The sequence below is a fragment of the Panicum hallii genome, chromosome 8, assembly GCF_002211085.1.
Source record: "Panicum hallii strain FIL2 chromosome 8, PHallii_v3.1, whole genome shotgun sequence".
Lineage (NCBI taxonomy): Eukaryota > Viridiplantae > Streptophyta > Magnoliopsida > Poales > Poaceae > Panicum > Panicum hallii.
In genome coordinates this window covers 5,197,128-5,218,864 of record NC_038049.1, presented here as the reverse complement: position 1 = coordinate 5,218,864, position 21,737 = coordinate 5,197,128, and the positions used below count along the sequence as shown (strand labels likewise).

At 41.4% G+C, this 21,737-nt stretch overlaps 2 protein-coding genes across 8 annotated transcripts; one reads left to right on the top strand and one right to left on the bottom strand.

Moving 5' to 3' along the window:
- The first annotated feature begins 467 nt into the window (after positions 1-467).
- Positions 468-3,830, top strand: LOC112902195 (F-box/LRR-repeat protein 12). Its single transcript, XM_025971134.1, has 3 exons — positions 468-738; positions 2,039-2,128; positions 2,682-3,830. The coding sequence occupies exons 1-3, from the start codon at positions 713-715 to the stop codon at positions 3,562-3,564; spliced, it is 999 nt and encodes a 332-aa protein (XP_025826919.1). The 5' UTR covers positions 468-712; the 3' UTR covers positions 3,565-3,830.
- A 3,673-nt stretch (positions 3,831-7,503) lies between these two features.
- LOC112902194 (serine/threonine-protein kinase pakH-like) lies at positions 7,504-21,429 on the bottom strand. 7 transcript variants are annotated; one of them, XR_003230506.1, is made up of 18 exons: positions 20,981-21,429; positions 19,960-20,114; positions 19,605-19,860; positions 19,235-19,460; positions 19,026-19,149; positions 16,605-16,805; positions 16,000-16,083; positions 15,617-15,879; positions 15,383-15,542; positions 15,100-15,111; positions 14,933-14,997; positions 14,755-14,809; positions 10,271-10,642; positions 10,022-10,168; positions 9,785-9,933; positions 8,709-8,802; positions 8,234-8,302; positions 7,504-7,910 (listed from the first exon to the last, which is right to left on the bottom strand). XR_003230506.1 is itself a non-coding variant. In XM_025971130.1 (18 exons), exons 3-18 carry the CDS (start codon positions 20,110-20,112, stop codon positions 7,829-7,831), a joined length of 2,418 nt encoding a protein of 805 aa, XP_025826915.1. In that variant the 5' UTR covers positions 20,113-20,114; positions 20,981-21,117; positions 21,208-21,421; the 3' UTR covers positions 7,504-7,828. The 7 variants fall into 7 exon arrangements, 5 of the variants coding, with proteins under 5 accessions (XP_025826915.1, XP_025826917.1, XP_025826914.1 ...); XM_025971130.1 differs by lacking the exon at positions 8,709-8,802 and having other exon boundaries at positions 20,981-21,117; positions 21,208-21,421; XM_025971132.1 differs by lacking the exon at positions 8,709-8,802 and having other exon boundaries at positions 7,504-7,842; positions 20,981-21,427.
- Positions 21,430-21,737: the final 308 nt, after the last annotated feature.

The window sequence follows — 21,737 nt, the reverse complement described above, 5'->3', positions numbered from 1 at the left end:
GTAATCCAATTGGGACAATGCAAATGACATTGCACCTACACATGAGCAAACCATATGAAGATGGTGTTGAAGAAATTACGAATCACTACTATATAATGGCACTACTGGTTCCCAGCCTTTCACTCAACTAGTCATCAAAATATTATCCATGCCTCGTCTACCATTTATAGCTACAAAAGACATCCCTATCCTCCTATCATCTTGCTCTTGATTGATGATTGCCATACCTCTCTTGCAGTCTTGCCTAATGGCCAACTCAACTACAAAGAGAATCTCAACACTTTAGTTATGACCGTTACCATCACCATCAAACTTTTTGCAACACCCAGTATTTCACATCAAGATGAAACCAAAGGTTTTATGAAGGAGGTTATCCATCGAAATACCATAGCATAGCAAAAGCACCTTTTTGAAATCAAATCCCTTGCAAGCATCAGCCACTTTTAAGAACCTGAAACGGAAACGTCAGGGTCAAAAAAAAGAACAGCCGCCCCAGCCGGCCAAGAAGCCGAGTCGCGCACACGTCTGCCGCCGCCCGGCCGCCCGCCCCCAAAGCCCAAACAGCCAAGATTTGCCAAGTCATTGCCCCCAATTCCTTTCCCCTCCGCTGCGAACCAAGCCTCGGCGACCATCGGACCATGGCCGCCTCCTCCCTCTGACCCCGCCGCCCGCCTCGATCCATGAGACTTCCCGATCTTGCTGCGGCCCGAGGATGTCCCAGCGCGACGTCGACTACAGGTGATTTCGGTGCCCCCTCCCTCGTTTCCGCCTTCAATTAATCCATTGTTTGGTCGTCTTGGTGTGGATGGAGGTGGGGGAGTCCGGGACCCGGGCGGGCCATGGATGCTGTTGGATGATTGAATTCGGTGGGTTGTCCTGCGGATTCCTTGCTTTTGGAGTGGGAATCCTGGTGTCCTCTTGGTTTTGGAACCAAGAACCAGGAATCTGGAATCCACTACCCGTTGTGCTAGGTTGATTGTTGTGCGATTTGCTCATCTGGCTACTCTATTCTGTGTGTCTGGTTGGTAATTGGCTCTAGTCTCTGCCTGATGAAAGAATCCTTAGTTTAAGTGAGCTTTGTTGTCCAGCCAGGATAAAAGTTGTTTGGGTGATGTACTATCGGTATTTGTTACTAGAATGTCTAGCTGGGTGTCCATCTATTTGGTAGTGCCAAATAAAGAGTCATGCTGCTGGAATTTGGGGAACAACACTAATTTCCATATGTTGTAGTGAGCTCATCCTTTCAACGGTTTCGTGCGTTATCGGGACTTGTTGGGATTCGCCTTACAACATCCTATTTCGTGAACAGGCATGTGAGCATGCTACACATGGGCTTGCTGACGTGACGGTGTGAAACAGAGCATTTGTATTGTCGCGGAGCTACTGCTTCCAACTGAGTAAAAAGCGGCTGCAGTTGCAACGCAGATGTTGTCTGTTGTCAGGTTACAGTTAGCAAATGGAAAATTTTCATGTAATAGTAAAGGGAGATTGCACGAGTTTTGCGTCGGCATCACATGTTTTGGTTTAAATGCTTACCAATAACTCCGGTTATGTAGTTTGTTTTTATAATTGATTCAAATTTTCTATATTGGTTGAAGTCTTGACAGTTTCCAGCTTGTATTTACATAACTTGTTAGACTGCAACGACTGGAAATATTTGCAATCATAAATGACACTGTAGTTGCTCTCTAATATATAAAGATGATAAAAAGCACTCATTTCCATTTTGTTCACCAGCAGCAAGAAAATCTTGAAGCTGAATGAAATTTCAATAGAAGTACTCGTTAGAGTCTTCTCCAATGCGGCATTAAATGGTATAAAGTTTTTTATTTACTACAATTATTACTAATGGAAGATATCCAATACCATTGACTGCTAAGTATCAGCTCGATTGGCTAAACTTTTTATGAATGCAATACCAATATAACATCTTGTGGATGCCATATTATGTCTGTGTGCACTACTCTTTCTATTCAGCAAGTTTTGTTTTCTTTCTTTTTTTGTGTTTCTCTGACAACAATTACATGTATATTGACAGCTGCGGATCTTGCGGATACCCTCTAAACCTTTCATCTTCTAACCGAAGCACATCTGAAGTAGGCTCCTCATATAAGAAGTCTCTGAAGAAAGGGCTGATTTCGTTCGTTTCTGTTGATCTCAGCCGATTTACTCAGGTAGACGAGATATCTTGCTTTCCCCTCACCTGGCGTGGTTACAGACCGAAAACTAAGCTTCTTTGCCGAAAATGTGGAGCATCTATTGGCTATGGATATGGTGAGCCAGCTGTTCTGTGTAGTTTTGATCCAGCAAGTTCATCCTCAAGTACATCCCAGAAGTATTTAATAAAGATCCAGGCTCTCCAACCTTCAGATGGAACTCAGTGACCTGTACTTTCAGTCTAATATGGAAAGAGATACAATGGATGTCAGCTTGGAAAACTACACCAGTTACCTATCTGATGATTGCTTGCTTTCTATATTTAACAGGCTTGAAAGTGAGCTGGACAGGAATGCTTTTGGTTTAACTTGCAGGAATTGGCTGAAGGTTCGAAACATTGGTCGTAAATCATTAACATTCCATTGTTCTTTTAACCCTAAAACAGATAAGGAGCATGCCAAGTGCATCCCAAAGTTATTGGCTCGCTCACCTTGTCTTAACAGGATATCCCTTGCTGGGCTCACAGAGCTACCTGACTGTGCTTTGGACGCTCTGAGAATGTCTGGGTCATCTATGCGATCCCTTTCGTTGTATTGCTGTTCTGGTATAACAGATGATGGTCTAGCACAGGTGGCGATTGGATGCCCAAATCTGGTGGTTGTTGAACTTCAAAGCTGCTTTAATATTACTGATGCTGGTTTGGAAAGTCTTTCAAAGGGTTGCCATGCTTTGAAGAGTCTAAACCTTGGTTCTTGCACAGGCATTTCAGACCGAGGGGTTTCTGCAATCTTTAGCAATTGCTCAAACATCTGCACACTAATCATTACTGGTTGCAGACGTCTGTCTGGTGTTGGATTCAGAGGTTCTCCAAGTACACTTCATTTTCTTGAAGCTGAATCTTGCATGCTTTCTCCAGACGGTTTGTTGGACGTAGTTAGTGGTGGTGGACTTGAGTATCTAAACTTGCACAAGTTAGGAAGCTCAACTGGGCTGGATGGCCTGGGTGGCCTTGCTTTTGCTAGAAGCCTCCGCATTCTGAACCTCAGGATGTGTCGCTACCTCTCAGATGATTCTGTGATGGCAATAGCCAGTGGGTGCCCATTTCTTGAGGAGTGGAACCTTGCTGTCTGCCATGGGGTCCATTTACCTGGTTGGTCTGCGATCAGATTGTATTGCAACAAGCTGAGAGTTCTGCATGTGAACCGCTGCCGAAACATCTGTGACCAGAGTTTGCTGGGCCTTGGGAATGGTTGTCCCCGCCTTGAAGTTCTGCATATAAATAGCTGTGTCAAGATTACCAACAATGGCCTGGATTTATTTACCATTTCCAGGCCCCAAGTGAACATAAGGGTGGATGAAGTTATGTCCATTGGTCCTTCCATTGAGAATTTGTTTCGGGTGCAATGATGAGAGATTGTAGTTAGATTTAAGTTTGGGCTTACAAGTTCTAGCCCGTCTTATTACAGGTGATTGGTTCTGCAGCCATTATGCTGCGCATTGTGTTTGCTCAGGTGCATACTTATTTCTTCGTTGTAAGATATCATACTGAAGTGTGCTGTGGCCTGAACAATATATAGATGCAAATGAGTTGAACTTATGTAAGGTGTACTTTGGTTATTAGTATGCTCTGACTGTGGTTTACTGGTGAAATAGATTGCTTGTGTTTCTGTTTATGTAATGGAATGGTAGGAGTTCTGCCCTATCAATTAAGTCTGCTACACAGGCTTGACATTTTTAGCTGAGAAGTGCAATGTTGATGAGAACGAGAACAACCTGAAAACTGTCAGGCCTAGCTGAGCAAGCTCCTATAGCAGAACCTGCAAAAGATGAGTTGTGCTTAGCTGATCCCTAAAGCTCGTTTGCCCTGGCAATTGTATCATCCTTTTGTTCGGTTCCTTCATCAGGAACGACGACCATATGGAGTCCTGTTTGTTTGGAAATCCTTTGGTTGCAGTCATTCGGTTCATGCCACAATTTCAGCTCTTTATCAATCTAGGCAACACCTAAGTCAACTGGTAGAATACTAAAGCTAAATATGATGGTTGTGTGCAATTGTTACAGCTGCGATTTCAGCACTTTTTCATATGATATTATGGTCATATGACGGCAGCTGAGCCATGCCCTGTCTCTGTTCTCGAATGCAATGATATCCGCTATTTCCCAAAGAAATATCACCAAATTATAACTGTACTCCCAAAGCTACATGTATTTAAACATATGCACAAATTTCTGATCAAACCCGAAATTATTTGTATTTCCTAATCCTACCAAAGAACTGCAAAACCGCTTTAGTTCACATCATTCTGTATTCAGATATCAGAGCAATAGGCGGATGACCGTATCTTATAATTTCGTTGATATCTAACACCAGTCCGTCACCGTTAGCACGAAATTGTCGCATTAAACATGGGCATTCACAAGTCGAATACTTTCTAGCATTCTTACGTACCAAAACAATCATATATTCAATACGAGTATTGAACTCTGAACATCTTTCAACTCTAGCATCAGTCTGCACTCTGCACAGAGGAATTATAGAACAGCACCGGAGTTTCTACTGTGCACAATATGGATTCTTCCCAAACAGAAAAGGCACTTTGTACAATACAGCAAACTGTACAAATAGTTCTGCAACAGTACCTTTTTTTTCAATACAGCAAACTGTACAGGTACCGCGACACCATTTTTGCAGCAATGTCCTGACCCTATGTGCTTAATACGGAGCTACTACCTGAACTTGCAGCAGCATATGGAACATCTCTTACCTAAACTTTTAAAACATGAGATCCAGCGGTTTCTAGTATATCAAGGCATTCCTGAACGTCAGCATCGTTTCCTAGGATCACCAATTCATCCTCACCATCTCTGTACTTGAGCTGAAATGTGCCGACTGACAGCTTCAGCAGCCTCGCGATTTCCTGGAGCAAATGATGGTGTTTCATGGATGGATGCAACCTGAACCTCACGGTGTCATCCTTGTAACTGGCCTTCACAGTGGCCGTTGTATTACCTTCATTACCTGATCGCTGAGTTTTGGAGTATTTCTGGAAAGTTCGATGACTGGATGCGCTGCCACTGGAGAACTCTGTCATGCTGGATGAAAATGGGAGCGTTTGAGTCCTGAGTTTAGAAGTGGCACAAGGAACAAATCCCTTGATGCATCATTGCCCTGACTTCCCATTATCCCCAAGCCGGTTTTGAATGAAGCTGTTTTTATATATTTGTAAAGTGAGAAACACTGTATGTATCAGCAGATAGTGGTCTGTTTCATTTACCAGCAGAATCCCTTGATGCATCATTGCCCTGACTTCCCATTATCCCCAAGCCGGTTTTGAATGAAGCTGTTTTTATATATTTGTAAAGTGAGAAACACTGTATGTATCAGCAGATAGTGGTCTGTTTCATTTACCAGCAGCATCTGAATCTTGAAACGATCTTCCCTCATTCAGATTCAAATCAATTGCACTTAATTTTCCATTCTGTGCTTTCAGAGCTTGATGCCCAATATACCACGATCGAGTTTAAATTTTAGATGCGAACTTTCAGATTCAATGTGTAAAGGATCAGCACCATCACCTTCAACATCAATCAGCGAAGGATTTCCAGAAGGGCAAACAGATGAAATGAGAAATCCAGTGGCAGGATCATAGTATACTTCTCCATCAACTCCATGTGCTGAGCTTACGACGTTCTGTATCTTCTCTAGAGATCGCTTCACCTTCTTTACTTTACGAGATGGCCCACGTTGACGACATATCCTTTCTAATGCTGTAGGACAAACTGCAAAGCACCAGCAAAGTAATAATAAGCAGGCCCTATATATATATGTTCCTTCTCTTTTACAAATACTTCTACATCCAATGTCGATCGTTTAAGCTGGTCCTGTATGTTCTAGTAATGAATGGATTGTACAAATCTTCTTCAAAAAAATAGATTTCTGGCAACAAAAAATATAAAAAAACGGCACCAGAAGGGTCCGAGATAGCTATGTGATGCAACCACTGGCTATCAACCTTGTTCAGTTCATCCCAACATTTCCACAAATACTTTGACTGGCATTCAAACCTGCAACCTCCTGCTTGTGCGTGATTCCCCCTAGCGACTTTATGCGGTACTTCTGATAGCATGGAGTTGTTTTTTTCCTTCTAGCCATTGTTGGCCCTCCAATACACTTTGTTGAGTTTGATGGTCTACTGGTGTCCATCGTTGCAGCTCATATTTGGTTGTACCACAGGTCTTGTTTTAATCTTGGATACGCAAATACCAATGAAAGCTTTGCCCGATGTTCGGTCTTTTGTTGAGAAACTTTGCTCAGCGGGGTTCAATGTTGGGTAAAATAGCTCTTACCTGAGGCGCAAAAAGTGCGCGCCGAGAAAACTTGCACAGTGTTCAGTAAAACGAGCATAACTTTTGCTTTGCATAGTATAAAAGGTTTTTCCACAAGTATAAAATGGTTTCATATTTATAGTAAAAATGATTCAAACATAAAAGAGATTCATTCGTGCAAAATATGTAAGTAATATTGTTGGCACAAAATCTAACGATATTGATGTAGTATATTGTATTAAATATACGAAAATTAGCAAATTTCTAGGCCTATTCGTCATAAACTTTTGCGAAACTAAGTTTGCAGAGGGCGCATGCATGCAATGCGCCCAGAGAAATCTTACGAGGTAACTCGTGCTTTCCACTACTGCAGATAGAATCTGGAAAATGCCCGCCGCATTTGGTCTTCTCTTCGAGTCATTGTCCATGCATTGATTTACTTGTTGGGCATATATCTCCGGTGATGCATACTTCGATTCAAATATTCTCGTTCATCTTTCAACCACCATTTGTACCTTTTTTTTATGGGATATACGTTCACACAAGTGTGCTAACTGTAAATGATGTTATGGAATTAATTTGTCTTCCTTCCTTAATGAACACCTGGGTCTCTCTGGTTGAGTATCCTGCAGGATACCGAAATCCTGGCACTGTCCTAGCTTATAAAGCAAGGGATTGTTCTTGGAACCGGTGATTATCTCTATCATTATGTCTTTGTTGATGTTCTCGGGTGCCATGTATCCACTGCAAGATATATTACTTGAAAGTGGTGCAATAAAAATTTCTGAGAGTAAACGGAGGAGTAGTAGTTTACAGTGCTCCGTTTGACATATTATTCCCGGGCCAAAGTTTGGGATTTTTCTGCATACGTATATTTTAAGGTTTAAGGTCCAGGTGAACAATATTTTTCTCATGAAGGAAATACAAACCACTGGAAATTCCCATAATTAAATGAGACTCTTGCTTTAGTGCACAATTTTTAGGAGGAGAAAACGATGAAATGACAGGTACAACACAGTATGTGTACAGATATCTGCAGACATCTGATAAACCAACATTGTCCGTTGCTTATGTGTACCCGCCATGTTGCTTATTTGGAGTTCAGACGAAATAGTAACAACAGCATCTGTACTTCAAATTTGAATAAGCTTTTTACACCTCTAGAGAAAATTAGTGAAGACTGGATTGTAAGATGACAGTCGACAGATAAGCACCAAACTACCAAAGCCACATGTCACATGTGCAACTCAACCATTAATTTTACCAAGTGGTGTACGCATCATTTTCTGTCTTCACTCCAGCTCCTCATGTACTTGGTTGCACTACCATTATCTGTTCCTTCCTTCTATAACCCTTCACCTGATAGCATCAAGTTTTTCGTGGTAATTTCAGTCATTGCTAATCCATTTTGATGCCCAATCACAATCCTACAGCATTTGAATATATTGCAGTAAGTAAATTAGATATGGCAGAGAAAAATAACAATCACATAACGAAGTGTAGCTCAAGTTATGATTGTGTAATTTGACTGGTGTGGTCCATGGTAGTTACAGATATCTTGAGACATATATGCAAGGAAAAGCATCTATAAGTGCTTTATATAACCAGCATACTGGTATAACGGAACAATGTGTATAGTAATAAGAACACCTACGTCAATAATAGTAAAAAATGTAATGATACAAATTATCCAAATTTAATATCAACAACCCAACATACGAGTGAACAACATGATACTTCTAGTGCATACCTTCTTGATCCCTTCAAACAAGCTATATATCGAACCAATCCGAGGCCATATTCCAGTGTGCCCTCAAGCCTGCAGCATCATGAACTTCACTTTATGAACTGAAACTATCATCGTTGTAAGAAAAATGGTTTTCAAGACCACTATCTGCAATTTTAGTGATTAAGTGACAACATAATCATTGTCATTAATATGATTGTCAAGCATGTCTCACTGTAGGCTTTCCATGGTCCATGGATGAATTTCAAGTCATTGCAAATTCCAAGTCGTCCAAATCATAGTAGAACTAGGAACAGGTTCCAAACCATAGCAAAAAAAGAACAAAAAAAACTAGAGTTTATTTGCGATCCAAATGACAGCAAAGATCAAATAAATCTCTGGAGACAACAGCGACCGGATGATAGGATGGTGTCATTGGGGTTTCGACCGGAAAAATATTCAGATGCAGTGCAAGTCAAGCTGAGAAGAAAGCAATTACCGGAACATATGATGCTACTGGAGTATTGACCGGATGAATCAACAGTACAACTTTTGTTGACCGAATGAATCAACAACTTTTTTGACCGAATGATCTGACAGGTTGATTTTGTTGCATGCGTCAGATGAAAAGGCTCCGCTTGAAGTTAAGACAAAGGCAGGACCGGAGCTTTTACAGGAGTAATTGACCAAAAGAAATGGTGACTGTCGGAGTTTTGACCAGAGAGAGAGCATTTTAGGCGTGTTGTAGTTGAAGAAGGTTACCGGAAAACCTCTCTAGTAAACACAATGTCAAGTGACCGGAAGAGAGGGTACGGTGAAAGAGGTTGCCTTAGTGACCAGCTCCTGATCCAACCGGGAGCCTTTGTGGCAAGTCTAAGACCATAACTGAGAGTGACTTTCTGATCTGGATTATATCGTTTGTGGAGCTATAATAATTTATACTAAAGATGACATTGCCTACAAGTTCTATTGGATAAATCCTCGTACTAAGTTTGCATCATCTCTAACCCACTCATTAATATTTATGTATTCTATACTTGCATTGTAACTTGAGGGCATTCACATTCTTAAAGTAATTCTTATTAGGATTGGTTCTAGGTTGCAAACAATCTTTGTGGATGGGTGCAAACATTAGTTCAAACATAGTTGCACATCCTCATAGCATGGCTTAGTTTATATTTGTCATTCGCCCTCTGTTATTCTATACGAGCACTGATTCTTTTCAATCATATAAAAGGATGTAGAGTATGTATGATCATTTCACTAATATATCTACATATATTTGCTCCACAAAGCAATCTAAATATTGATATCAGCCCATTATTGTAATATCCAGGTCCATTACTGTTTTGTTTCAACCCACTATTGTCCACGTGTTCTATTCTTAGGAATTAGTCCCACCTTGATGGCCTGAGTAGATTAGGGCTAGCTAACAGTCCTTGTCACTTCAAACATAACACCGCTGGATAAATCCTTTTATACGAAGTGAGAATAGAAGTCTAAGATAGATGCTATGCGTATGATGAGAGCTTCACCCTGAAGCTAGGAGATGCCCTTGAGATAGTAGATACTTACTGGAAGGTAGCGGAGTTCCACCAGCAAATTTTCCCGTCACATGAACCTGAAATTATTATTGGAAGATCGGGATGCCCATGAACAGTAGTAACCTTGCCAGCACGTCCTTCGAGTTTGCTAGAACCACCTCGACTCTGCCACTCCCAAATCTGTGTCAACAAAGCAAGTAGAATATATACAATACTTGTTCATAACTATTTCGTATGGATAATTGAGTGCTAATGTACGTGTTCTTTCCTGACGATCCCTTACACGAACTGAGTTATTAATATGACCAGTGATCACATGCAGCTGATCATCGCGAGTCAAGTAGTCAAAACTCATCATGTCCGGATCATCCTCATCCAATTCGAATTCACATTGAGAAGAACCAATATTCCATATCTGCATGCAGTTTTGAGTAACAAAAGTATGTTAACGTGCTGGGGTGTCTGCAATAATTTGCCAAATTATAAACAAAACCCAAACCCTTTATTAGTAGTGTACCTGTAGACCACTCAAGGAAGCGCTTGTAAAATAACCTGCACCTGTAGGGACAAATTTGACTTTAGATATGAAGCGCTGCGTGTCAAAAGTTTTAACACACTCCCAGCCCTCCTCCCAGTTCCACAGCTTAATTCGTTTGTCGTAAGATGCTGACAACAAATAAGGCTTCGTTGGATGGATGTCCAAAGACCTGACGTTGTCGTCATGGGCTTTGAAAGTTTTCACATCCTCCATTGTCTCATAACTGTACACTTTTACGTGACCGGTGTTGGTCCCGGTCAAATACCATTGCTTTCGTGCAACAAATATTGGTGCGAGAACATCAGCCTTGTGCTTAGATATCAAGACTCTGAAAGTGTTTTCCACTTTTTCCTGCGGATAAATATATTGTCACGAAGCAAGCTAAGCATCATTAAACATTAACTGTGATTATGGAAGATAAACAGATAGAACAGGGCTAAATCCTACTTTTGCACCAACGACAATTAGATGGTCAAAGCGGACGCCATGTCAGCACTGGTCAAACCACCGCCTAACATGGGTCAACATAGTCGAGTAAGTGATGCATATGCATGTTAGGGATGGTAAAGAGCATAAAAAATTAATCTATATAATTTAAGGACCGGACTCGTATTAGGATCATGATCAATTACCACCTCTATACATGTCATGTTGACAATAGTTGTAGTTAAACGGATACATACCGCAAGCCCATTTCCTATCTCTCAAACTCACCGGCCCATTACAACCCCTCCACCCTCTTCCTCTATGCGCGCGGCCCTTCCACTCTGAGCTAGCCTGATGCCTCCTGCCCCTTCTCTCTTCGAGTCACCGACAAGCCGGCCCCGTATGTCGGGCTCATCTCCCCCGTGCCAGACCCGACTCTGACCCGAGTCCGGGTTCTGCTGCACCGCCGGCCCCACTAGGAGACCTCCCCAAGGTCGCCACCGCCTATTTAAGTTGCGCCGCAACCCCCACATGACTCGGCAGTTGCCTTTTCCCCTCACACCCGCATGCCAAACCCCAATCCTAGCCAAGCTCACCACCAACACCGTCGTTGTTGTCCCTTGTTGTCGACATAGCTCCATCGCTTGTGCTCGCCCACGGACCACCAAATGGGGGTAAGAAATGTTCCCCATGCCCCAAGACAGCCTTAGGACCAATCCGCGTAGAAAACTGAGGCCGGTCGAGAGCTCGTTTTCAAGTGCCCTCCGGCGATCCGTCGCCGCCGCAACATCCGGCCGCCACTGCTGCCTAACCCCGCCTTACTCGAGACCTTCAATCTCTATCCGACGGACCAGATTGAAGCGAGCACCGATCAATACTGGACAACTCAACACGTGCCAGTCCTTTTTGCTAATTAGTCCCTGGTATTTTTAGTAATCAACTCGCATTCTGCAGCAGTTTATTGTTATTTTAGTCCCATTATGTTTAGACCCTTGATCTTCATTAAATTAGAACCCGCCATCCCTTTCATGCTTTACTTCATGTTAGCCCTCATAGTTTTATGAATAACTATGTTTTAACCCTTAGTTTCTTTTTATTTAACCCTTTTTTGTAAGTTTCTCACGCTTAAGCTCCTGCAGCTTTAATTAGTGCACATATTTAGTGCTTTAACTCCATTTTAAGCGATTCTTGTACCGTTGTGATCATTGTAAAGTTTTTATGTTTTATTTTTCACATTTTTTGATGTGCTATTCTTAATTCTTTGCATTTGTTTGTTTGTGCTTGTGTTGCTTTATTGGCCTTGATCTCGTTGCATAGACAAGGAGCCATACGTGAACTTGTAAAAGCAAGTGTTCGAGGTTTCTATGCAGCCAGAGATCAAAGAAGACAAGTGTATTCTTTATCATACTTTCATCTATTTATTTTATTCTTATGCATGCAAGCATTAATATAACTGGACCCAATTAATTTATCCTTTGTTATCCATGTCCTTGAAGATGGGTTCACTTTTAAATTTCAATAGTTGGTTAGTATGCTTAGCTTTTTTACTTTGGTTATGGGTGGTTTAATAGCTTCAATTGAACAATTGTTTATACTCCATGAAACAATTGTTCGTTTAACATTAGTGGTTAATTAAACCATGGAGTGACGTCCAAGGATAACGATGCAACCACAAAAACTAATATGCTCTGATCTTAACTAAGTAACTAGATATCTCTTAAACGTTAGTAGTCATTCCAACACATTGGGGGGCATGTGATGAGGGGTTCGCTGCCTGTGTGTATTTGTTTGGTTTTGTCACAATTTAGGAGTGATTCACTCAGGCAGCTGCTAAAACTTTAGTGGGATACTAATTTATTAGGGAGCTTTGGAAAGCCTTCATCGTGGATCGCTGTCATTCATCTCACAAGTGTTCAAAGACTTTGCAAACCTGACCATAAAGTGAAACACGACTTGTGCTAAAGATGTACAACATCTGCAAAGTGTTAAAAATTGATATATCAGTTGTTCTCACAATCAAAAGTGACTTGGATCCCTATATAACAACTTAAATTGAACTTATGTTATTTATTGTTCCAGCACTTACTTTCTTGTTGTTTATCTCTTTTAGTTATATCTGTGGGAGGGAAGATGCTCATATCTGATGAGGACATCTCTCCTTTGCATACACGTGACAGTTGGATCTCCAGGTACGTTCTAACCTTGTCTTGTCAATTGTTTTTCAGAACTTACGCTTGGTTCCATGCATGTTTTATTGATTAGGAACAATGGAGAGAATCAGCAAGGACTTAGAGAAGGCCAAGGAGTCAAGAAGGAGAAGCTAGGACGTCCACACCAAGGAGGAGTCCAGGTCCAACTCGACTTCGACTCTACCTCGGATTTCAGAACCTGACTTCACCAAAATTAACGCCCTGGCCATATACGGAGTCGGATTTGGAAGTTCTATATATGGTTGGAACCAAAATTGCATAGAGCTTCTAATGGCACCGGTTCCACCTCAAAATTCCTTCTGAGTCGACGAGAATCATCGAAACAAGTGGGCGTCCAGAATCTGCCAGGGTGCTGTGTCACCGTCTGTTAGACCATTGGCCCGTGTACCCTGTTGGAATCCATTAGGGTTGTGTCCAGGGGACTTGCACGCCCCTAACTCTTTTTAATTCAGTAGCCATCGCCACATTAGGGTTTGGATTTTGCTTAGATTCAATCTGTCATCAAACAGTGTCGTTGTTCATCGGTTTGTGAGACCCCTTCTCGTAACCAAGTTTGTTTGATTGCATCTCCTGTTCTTGCTTGTGTTCTTGATTGCGCTTGCAACTTCATGGCGAGGTCATCCGTGTGACACGGGTGATAACCAACAGAGCAGTGGTGTAGTGATTGCGAGGTTCTGTTCGTTCGGAGCCTTGGTTCATCAACGTCGAGTTCTCCACCAATCAAGTTTACCGTACCTCTCGGAAGATCGGGACTCATCCTCCTATCAATATCTTAGTAAATAGGTTGTCTTTGTTCCAATGTTAATTAAATTGTTAATCGTAGTCAATCAGACAACCTTTATCCTTGTTTAAGCCTTGCATGCCATTTATTTTCTTTATATACTAGTTGAGTATGAACCATAAATGTACTCATTCTTGCTAAAACAATGCTGCTCAGAACAAAAAGCCTTTGAAGAGTTTCCAGAGGATTATCGGAAGTTCTAGGCATATGTGTTCCTCCAGTCAACACCATGTAGAGTTTGGTTGTTCCGCTGCTAGAATAAGGCATTACTCAAACGCTTATTTATTTTCTTTATTTAGACTTCAGTTGATTTGTAATAACTAAATTCAGAAATATTTATAACATTGCTACTGTTATTTACTATTTGTCATCATATTTGTGTAATTTAATCTGGCACATATATGATTTACCGTTCAATTTATTCTTTCAAAAATAGGGTGTAACACATACTCCCTCCGTCCCATGAAGAGTGTAATTCTAGTCTTGTTCAGACAGATCAGTGGTGACGTGAAAAGACTCCCATGCCCTCATTTGTTTGCCATATGGGGTTAGTTTTGGCATGCAAATCAAATCTGACTACTTAATTAGGCAGGTAGTTGAGATCCAATATCTAGAATTGCACTCTTTGTGGAATTTTTTTTAAATGTAGGATTGCACTTTTCATGGGACGGAGGGAGTATGGTTATGATATTTTTCTAGAAACTTATTCCAATGTAGGGAGTATAAGAGATAAAGAGTCATATTCGATCATGCGTTATGTTTTGCAAATGAGGTAGTATAGCGTAGATGCGACTCACTCCACATATGGGAATTTTGTTAAGAAAAGGCTTGTAAATTTAACTTGTAATTGAATATTGAAAACTTTTTTTGTTCGCTTTGTAGTAGTTAGGTCGTTTTTGCAACTACAGAATTACATGTCGAGTAATAAAAGAGTCACATGCACGACGCGGTTAATATTAGTCTTCCTTTCTAAATTGCTACGCTTTGAGCAGGTACAGAGGTAAGTTTGCCCACAACGGACAGCAAATGGGGAGTAAATTACTTGCCTGTGTAATGTAGTCCCATATGCAAACAGATTGGTCCAAATGATGTGTAATAATCCTGTGTCATGCAAGTTATTAAGAATTATTAAAATCACATATTGCCTTTTTTTTAAAAAAAACATAAGGATAGCCCGGGTTATATATATTTTCAACCAAAAAAAGGAAAAAGAAATCCCCTTACCATGTCTCCGCGGGATGGACAGTCATGGACACAATCGGGCTGTCACATTTTGCCACATGTACAATCTGGTCCAAAGAAATAACAAATCATTATTGGCGCTTTCACTAAGATACTTTCGAAAGCCTCCCAGCTGTGTCAAATCCAAGTAAAATATTGAAATTACATACCGCGTTTCCTGGCTGGAAAGTCATCGTCAATTGATCCCCACCACCAAATAAAGGTGAAAATTAACAAGAGCAAATGAGGCAGGGAAGCTGATCAGGATCGTATGTACAACTAACACATAATAATCCTACCAGAAAATTACATAAACGATTCGGTACATCTATGTGTCCGATCTAGTCATTTAGATAAGTTGGACTCATAATATTTGAATTACTAAAGTACAAGAAAACCAGAATATACAGACATGTTTGAATTTACTGACAACATAAAATGAAATGAGCTCACCCGAGTGGCGGTGTATTCTGGTTCCCTGTTTGCTCTGATGGCCTGTGGCGGACTTGATGCACTTGCTGACTCTTGATCATTCTCTTTTCTGGCCCTTGACTTCAACCGAGGTTCATCGGATGTCACAGTTACCGCACGAGGTAGTCGTGGCCAGAGTTTACTTTACCGGTAAAACGAAACATCAGAAATAAAACTGTAAACCAAATACCGGAAAACATTGTATGGATACTTTACCGGCGAATAATATGGTTATACTGCTGATGTTTTGCTGAAATATCGCCATCTTGTGGGAGTAGATGTTTATGCAGTAGTATTGGTTTGGATTCCAAAACAACCCATGATTTCAACTTATCCACCACTTCACAGGTTGTTGTCTCATTGCTCACGATACAAGTTATACTCTCAGGTTGGAGTCCCTTGCTTACGCCAGTGTTTGGCACCAACAACTCTTCCTTGCCCTGCATATCCACCGTCACCTCTTTATTTGGGGCTTCCATCTATAGATAAATATCAAAAAGGTGGTAAGGTTAAATTCACCTACTTCCCATTAATGGTCACGCGGTAAATCTCTAAAGGAGGAAAAATTTTCTATCAATTCGTTCACTATGGTGCATCACCTTATGGACCACTTCTTCACTGTATCCTTCCTTGTTTAACCTTTCCTTGCTTACCACAGGCGGAAACACATTATGTTCTTCCATCTATAAATGGATACGAAATAGAAAACAGTAAGATTGGAAGCACCTCTTTCACTTAGGGTTTATCTCCTTGATGAATTGCTGATTACGGTGAATGAAACACAACAGGTCGCCACATCACACAAGATATCAGCTGTAAAATCATTATGTTTCTGTTTAAACGGAGGCATAATTTCAAAATATATTTCAACCTTCCTGTGCTTGTATTATTATATAAACAATGCATAGAAACTGGAAGTAGAATGCTCTTATTTGCTTGTGTACTGTGTTTCTTTGGATTTCTTTGGATGAGTCATTTTCTACACATTTCTTGCTCGTTAGCTGCAGTGAAAATGAGGTATGCTTCTTTTACTCCGGAGTAAAGTGAACACTTCAGGTTTGGATCCTAAGAAACTGCAGTATGTCATAGCTCAGCTGTAACATATATAAGTTATGAAACCAAGAGTTGGGATCTTGTACAAACAGAGATTCGAGAAGGCATATCTCTCGCCTGAAGAGATTATAAGCATTGAATGCTCATATACCTGTTTTAGTGAAGACCCAGAGTTACTTCTGGAGTGACCGCAAACAGGAGAGACCACTGTAGTCATGGTTTCCTTCTCATTCACCATATCAATGAATTCATCTATCGTAGGTCTTATATGCTGGTCCGCACTCACGCAGAGTTGTGCCATTTCAATGATCCTCTTCACCTGTTGGTTGTCTAAAACTAGGGATGTATGCCACTGCAAGATTCAAACACAAACTCAGGAACAACTAAGAATAATATACAAAACACTTTAAAAGCCTTGCACTGTATAGGCTGGAAATACCACGATGACAACTATACCCTTGTTTTTATACATGGTCACATGTTGTCAAAAACCAAAAGTGGAGGGATAGCATTTTTTGGTAAACAATCATAGTTATTCTACATTTCAAATAAAAAAATCTTCCTGAAAAGCTATATTTAAGTTTTTAGCGAAATTGTTTACCTCGAGATGGTTTCCAAAAATAAAGTAAAAATCACCTAAATTCATGGTCTGCAAAGTAGTATTTTGATAAATTAACTCCAAATATAGGTACTATATGGTCAAAATCTATGTTTCTTCGAAGAGCACATGGTAAAAAAATAAGTTCAAATAATAGGGGCCAGCAAGGACAATAGGTATCCATGTCAGCTCTCAATTAGAGCCGTTCCGGATAATCCTGAGGCATGTGTGCTGGCTGTCCAGAATAACCATACAAGTAATCCATTATATGTGTGGGTTCGCTTATAAGCCGTCATGATGACTTATCCGTACCTTTTTTTAAACAGCCAGTAAGAATGAGCCAATAGGGATTAGTGTTTTAATATAAGTGTTTGAATTAAACAAAGGGCCAGCTGGGAGTCTTTCATTCCAGTTTTCTTAGGAATCGTAATAATATATTGTAGAATGCAGTAAAATTTTACATCTATTTGTGCCCTAAATATAAAGTGGTAAAACTTCAGGGACAAATTTCATAGAACTACAACTGTTTGCGCCCACAGTAATCCAAAACTATTTGTGCGGTGAGAACTAGAGCAAAATAGTTAAGAAAATTGCAAATCTGGGACTCGAAACATCGCGCTTAGTATTGACTTCGTAAAATTGGGACTCCAAACATGTGAAACTTGATATTACTGCCATTAGGTGTATTTCCTCTCTTTTCTATTTTCTTTTTCATGTATTTGCAATGTGAATTAACTCTATTGCCCTTCCTCATTTTTTTCACCATGTCGCTTACGTACGTTAGGTGTGGTGTACCTTCTTGCTCTCTTGCCGCCGCTGGCAGGCAGGCATGCAGGCTTGCAAGCCGCCGCCGCCTGGGCAGGCAGGCTGGCTGGCAAGCAGGCCGCCGCCGCCTGGGCTGGCAGGCAGGCTTGTAATTTTCTCGTCAGACGAAGCTGGAGAAGTTGCTGTGCTTGAAGAGGCGCGGGAGCAGCGCGTCGGCGAAGATGTGCGGGTCCCAGACAACGAAGCTGTTGCCGGCGTGGCTCTAGGAGACGACGGCGTCGGTGCCGGGTCCTCCACCAGGTCGAACGTCTTGGTCAGGAACGGCGGGGGCCAACCTCGTGGAGCCCCTCCATCGGGCGCGGCACTTCCCCGCCACCGCCGCCGCCGCGCGCGCCTTCTTGCAGCGGCTGCTGCTCCAGGAGCTCCTCCTTCACAATGCCTGTGGCCGCCGCCGACGGCTCCATGCCCGCACTGCCGCCCAAGCAGGACTCGGCCGGCGGAAGCCAAGAACCCCCGATTGAGTTGCCTCCGGTCGACAACCCAGCTCCTGCGGCCAAGAACGAACTCGATTCGCACGACCGGGAGCTGGAATCGTCCGGACAAGTGGCGAATCGCGGAGGGGGCAGGGGCCAGCGGCTGCCTCGGATAGGTCCTCGCTAGGCCAGGGGCCAGGGCCGGCGGCGGCTAGGGGCGCGGCGCAAGCGGCCTCCAGGGGTGCGGCGCAAGCTGGCGGCGGGGGCTGGGTCTGCCTCGTCGGGCGGATGCATTGCGTCGGCGCCGGCCCGAGGTCACGAGAGAACATCGCGCCGAAAGATACGATCGGGAGACGAAACAATAAGTGTGGTGAAAAAAAATGAGGAAGGGTAATAGGGTCAATTCACATTGCAAATATATTGAAAAAAATAGAAAAGAGAGAAAATACACCCAATGACAGTAGAATCAAGTTCCATACGTTTGGAGTCCCAATTTTACCAACTTAATGTTAGTGGCAAAACTGCGAAGCATAACGTTTCGAGTCCTAAATTTGCATTTTTCTCCAAAATAGTTGTAGTTTGAGAAGGTTATATTTTTTTACGTTATTAGGGCAACTATATGCGAAACTGGTCCCTAGAAGTTGTAGATTTTTATAATTGTCGGAATAGTTGTGACTTTGTGAAATCTAATCTTAAACGAAAGAGGGGGGAAAACAGGTTTGGCTTCTTCCCTTACGTTTTCAAAATCAGACAAATCATTACTTCCCCTTATTAGTTTTTTTATTATGATGCCCAAACTATAAATGTCCGACTTGAAAGAAATTTCCCCATTGTTGTGATATTCCGGAGCAATATATCCCCTGTATAAGTACGATAGGTTTAAGCATCATGGCACAAAGTAATTCAATAGTTTAAAAGTCAGGAACAACTAAGTTCTTTGCTTACCGTGTTCCTTTGATTTCTTTAGTGATTACCCTGGATTGCTCTGTTCCAAAGCGTCTTGATAAGCCAAAGTCTGTTATTTTTGGAACCATGTCAATATCCAGCAAGATGTTTTCAGGTTTGAGATCCAAATGAATGATGCGTTCTTCGTTGTGGAGATAACGCAAACCATGGCAAATTCCTGCAATCAACTGATAACGTGTATCCCAATCACGTCCATAAGATTCATCTGTCAAAATAAGCACAAGAGGTCTTAATAAGAACTAAAAAAAACTGTGATGCTCTTAACTTCGTCGTCTCTCAAAACCGTACTAGTTGTATACAGTATACATGGAAGATCAACGCACACATAAAAATGTTGCAGTGTTCATACCTTTGAGATACTCTTTAAGGCTTTTATTTGATACATACTCAAAACAGAGGAACCTTCGCCGGACTTCAGCCAAAATGTATGTCCCATTGTGTTTAACTACTTGTCTCGATGTGTCTGAACAATAGCCTAAAAATCTCACTATGTTTTTGTGTTTAACCTTTATCAAACAAATAAGCTCATCCTCAAACTGTCTCTCAGAAAACTCATGTATTTTGGAAAGTTTCTTCACTGCTACTCTCCCGTTCTGCAGAACTCCCTAGGTTTAGCAGTTAGTTTGATTGGCATTAGTTGGTTTTAGCAGATTAAATATTTAAAAATTGACGCTAGCAACAGTACTATCCAGAAAACTTCATACCATATAAACCAATCCAAACCCACCACGGCCAATCTCTTGAGAGAAACCATTTGTAATCTTGCATAAAGACGCGTATGATAGGGCGATTGGCTCTGCATTCGCATCAACTAATATGCGCTCCAGGGCATCAAGTTCTTGCTCTGGGTCATCCATTTCTGCAAAACATATGAAAACAAAGTGTAACATTCATTCCGTATATATATATGGTATGTAAGATCAGTATTGGTTTGTATGAGCTAGTATAGCATGTTATACCCTCATGAAAATAGAAGAAATGGCATTCAAAAACAGCTGCTACTGGTGCCACGATGTGGGGTTAAGATCCTGTGGAGTGAGAGCTAATTTCACGCGAGGAGTTAAACAAATCTTGGCCATTCTCTGAATTCAGTTACTCAAAATTGTTCCATGAAAGAACTCTTTACGGTGCCTTATACTAGTGTTTGAAAAAAGACTAGTGTAGAAACATCGAATGGTTAATACTAAAAAGTTCACTAGTGGTATGGATAATATACATAAGTAGTATAGGTAGTGTAAGGGTATTATGAGAAGAAACATTAGTGATATTGGTGAAAAAATTAGTATTGGCAGCGGCTGCACGGAGAGGAGGGCGGCGACGGCCTAGAAACGTGAAAAGAATCAACCCTCATTTAATAACTAGATAGTAATAATTACTAAATTACTCTTACTAATGGATGGTTGGATCTCCTCTGTACTATATACCACTAAGTGGTAGTATAAGGCACCGTAAAAGAGTTTTCCAGGAAAATATGGGTAGTTCAATCATAGTCCTGTAATTAAGCAAATTGCTGTTAACTCTAACTCCAACCGTGTTGAGTTATCCCCTTAACTCCAGGGCCGGGATAAACCAATTCAACCAGGTAGAGTCGTTGATGAGATTAGCAATTCAGGCATAGGCTTCCAGCAACATAACCTTAAGTATCTAAAGGCCAAATTAACTACCACATCTCCATAACTTAATTTGCACATTTGTAGATGATTACGCAGGTAGGAGGCAACCTACTTGCTGATATGCTGGGAGGACACGCCGGATCGGAGGTTGTGAATTGTTATGGATAAATGAACAGCCTCATCTCGGGCGTCTTCGATCTCACGACAGACGGCTATACATGCAGGTGCCTAGATGTGAGCGAGCTGAGCCTGCATATAAGAAGATCAAGGAAGCAAAATAAGATGCGGAATTTCAAAAAGGAAAAATCTGAGAAACTGCATGGAACATGATATGCTTTCCGGATTGTGGCGATACAATCTGATAAACTGAGCGAGCGTGGTCGTGGCCTGTAAGGTAATAGAACTGAAACTCAAGAAAGCCGAAGTGGCTTGATGTGCTGTTTCATCCAAGAAGAGGGGAGGATGGATGCCTGAGGCTATACGGCAGATCTAGACTTTGCGAGAGCATTAATGTCCAGATCATCCCTGGCTTGGAACTTTCAGATGCGCGCTGTCTTTGTCGTAGCGAGTTTTGTTATTATCTTCAGAAGACTTCGTGCAAACTATAATAAGATGAGACAGAGAGTCTTGTAAAAGTTCTATTCACGGACCATTAGTATATGTTATCATACGAACCGCGCGTTCAGACGTTTCTGAAAGAGAAATAAAAGGCGTCCACACGATTATTTCATCCAACCACATGGAAGATCGTGCGGCCATATCCGGTCAAAGTTTCTGATGAACCATGGCAATTGAAATGGAACGTGTGAGAGCCGCGTGTTGCACTTCTATACTGTTAGTTACAATTATAATGTACTCCTATCTGATAA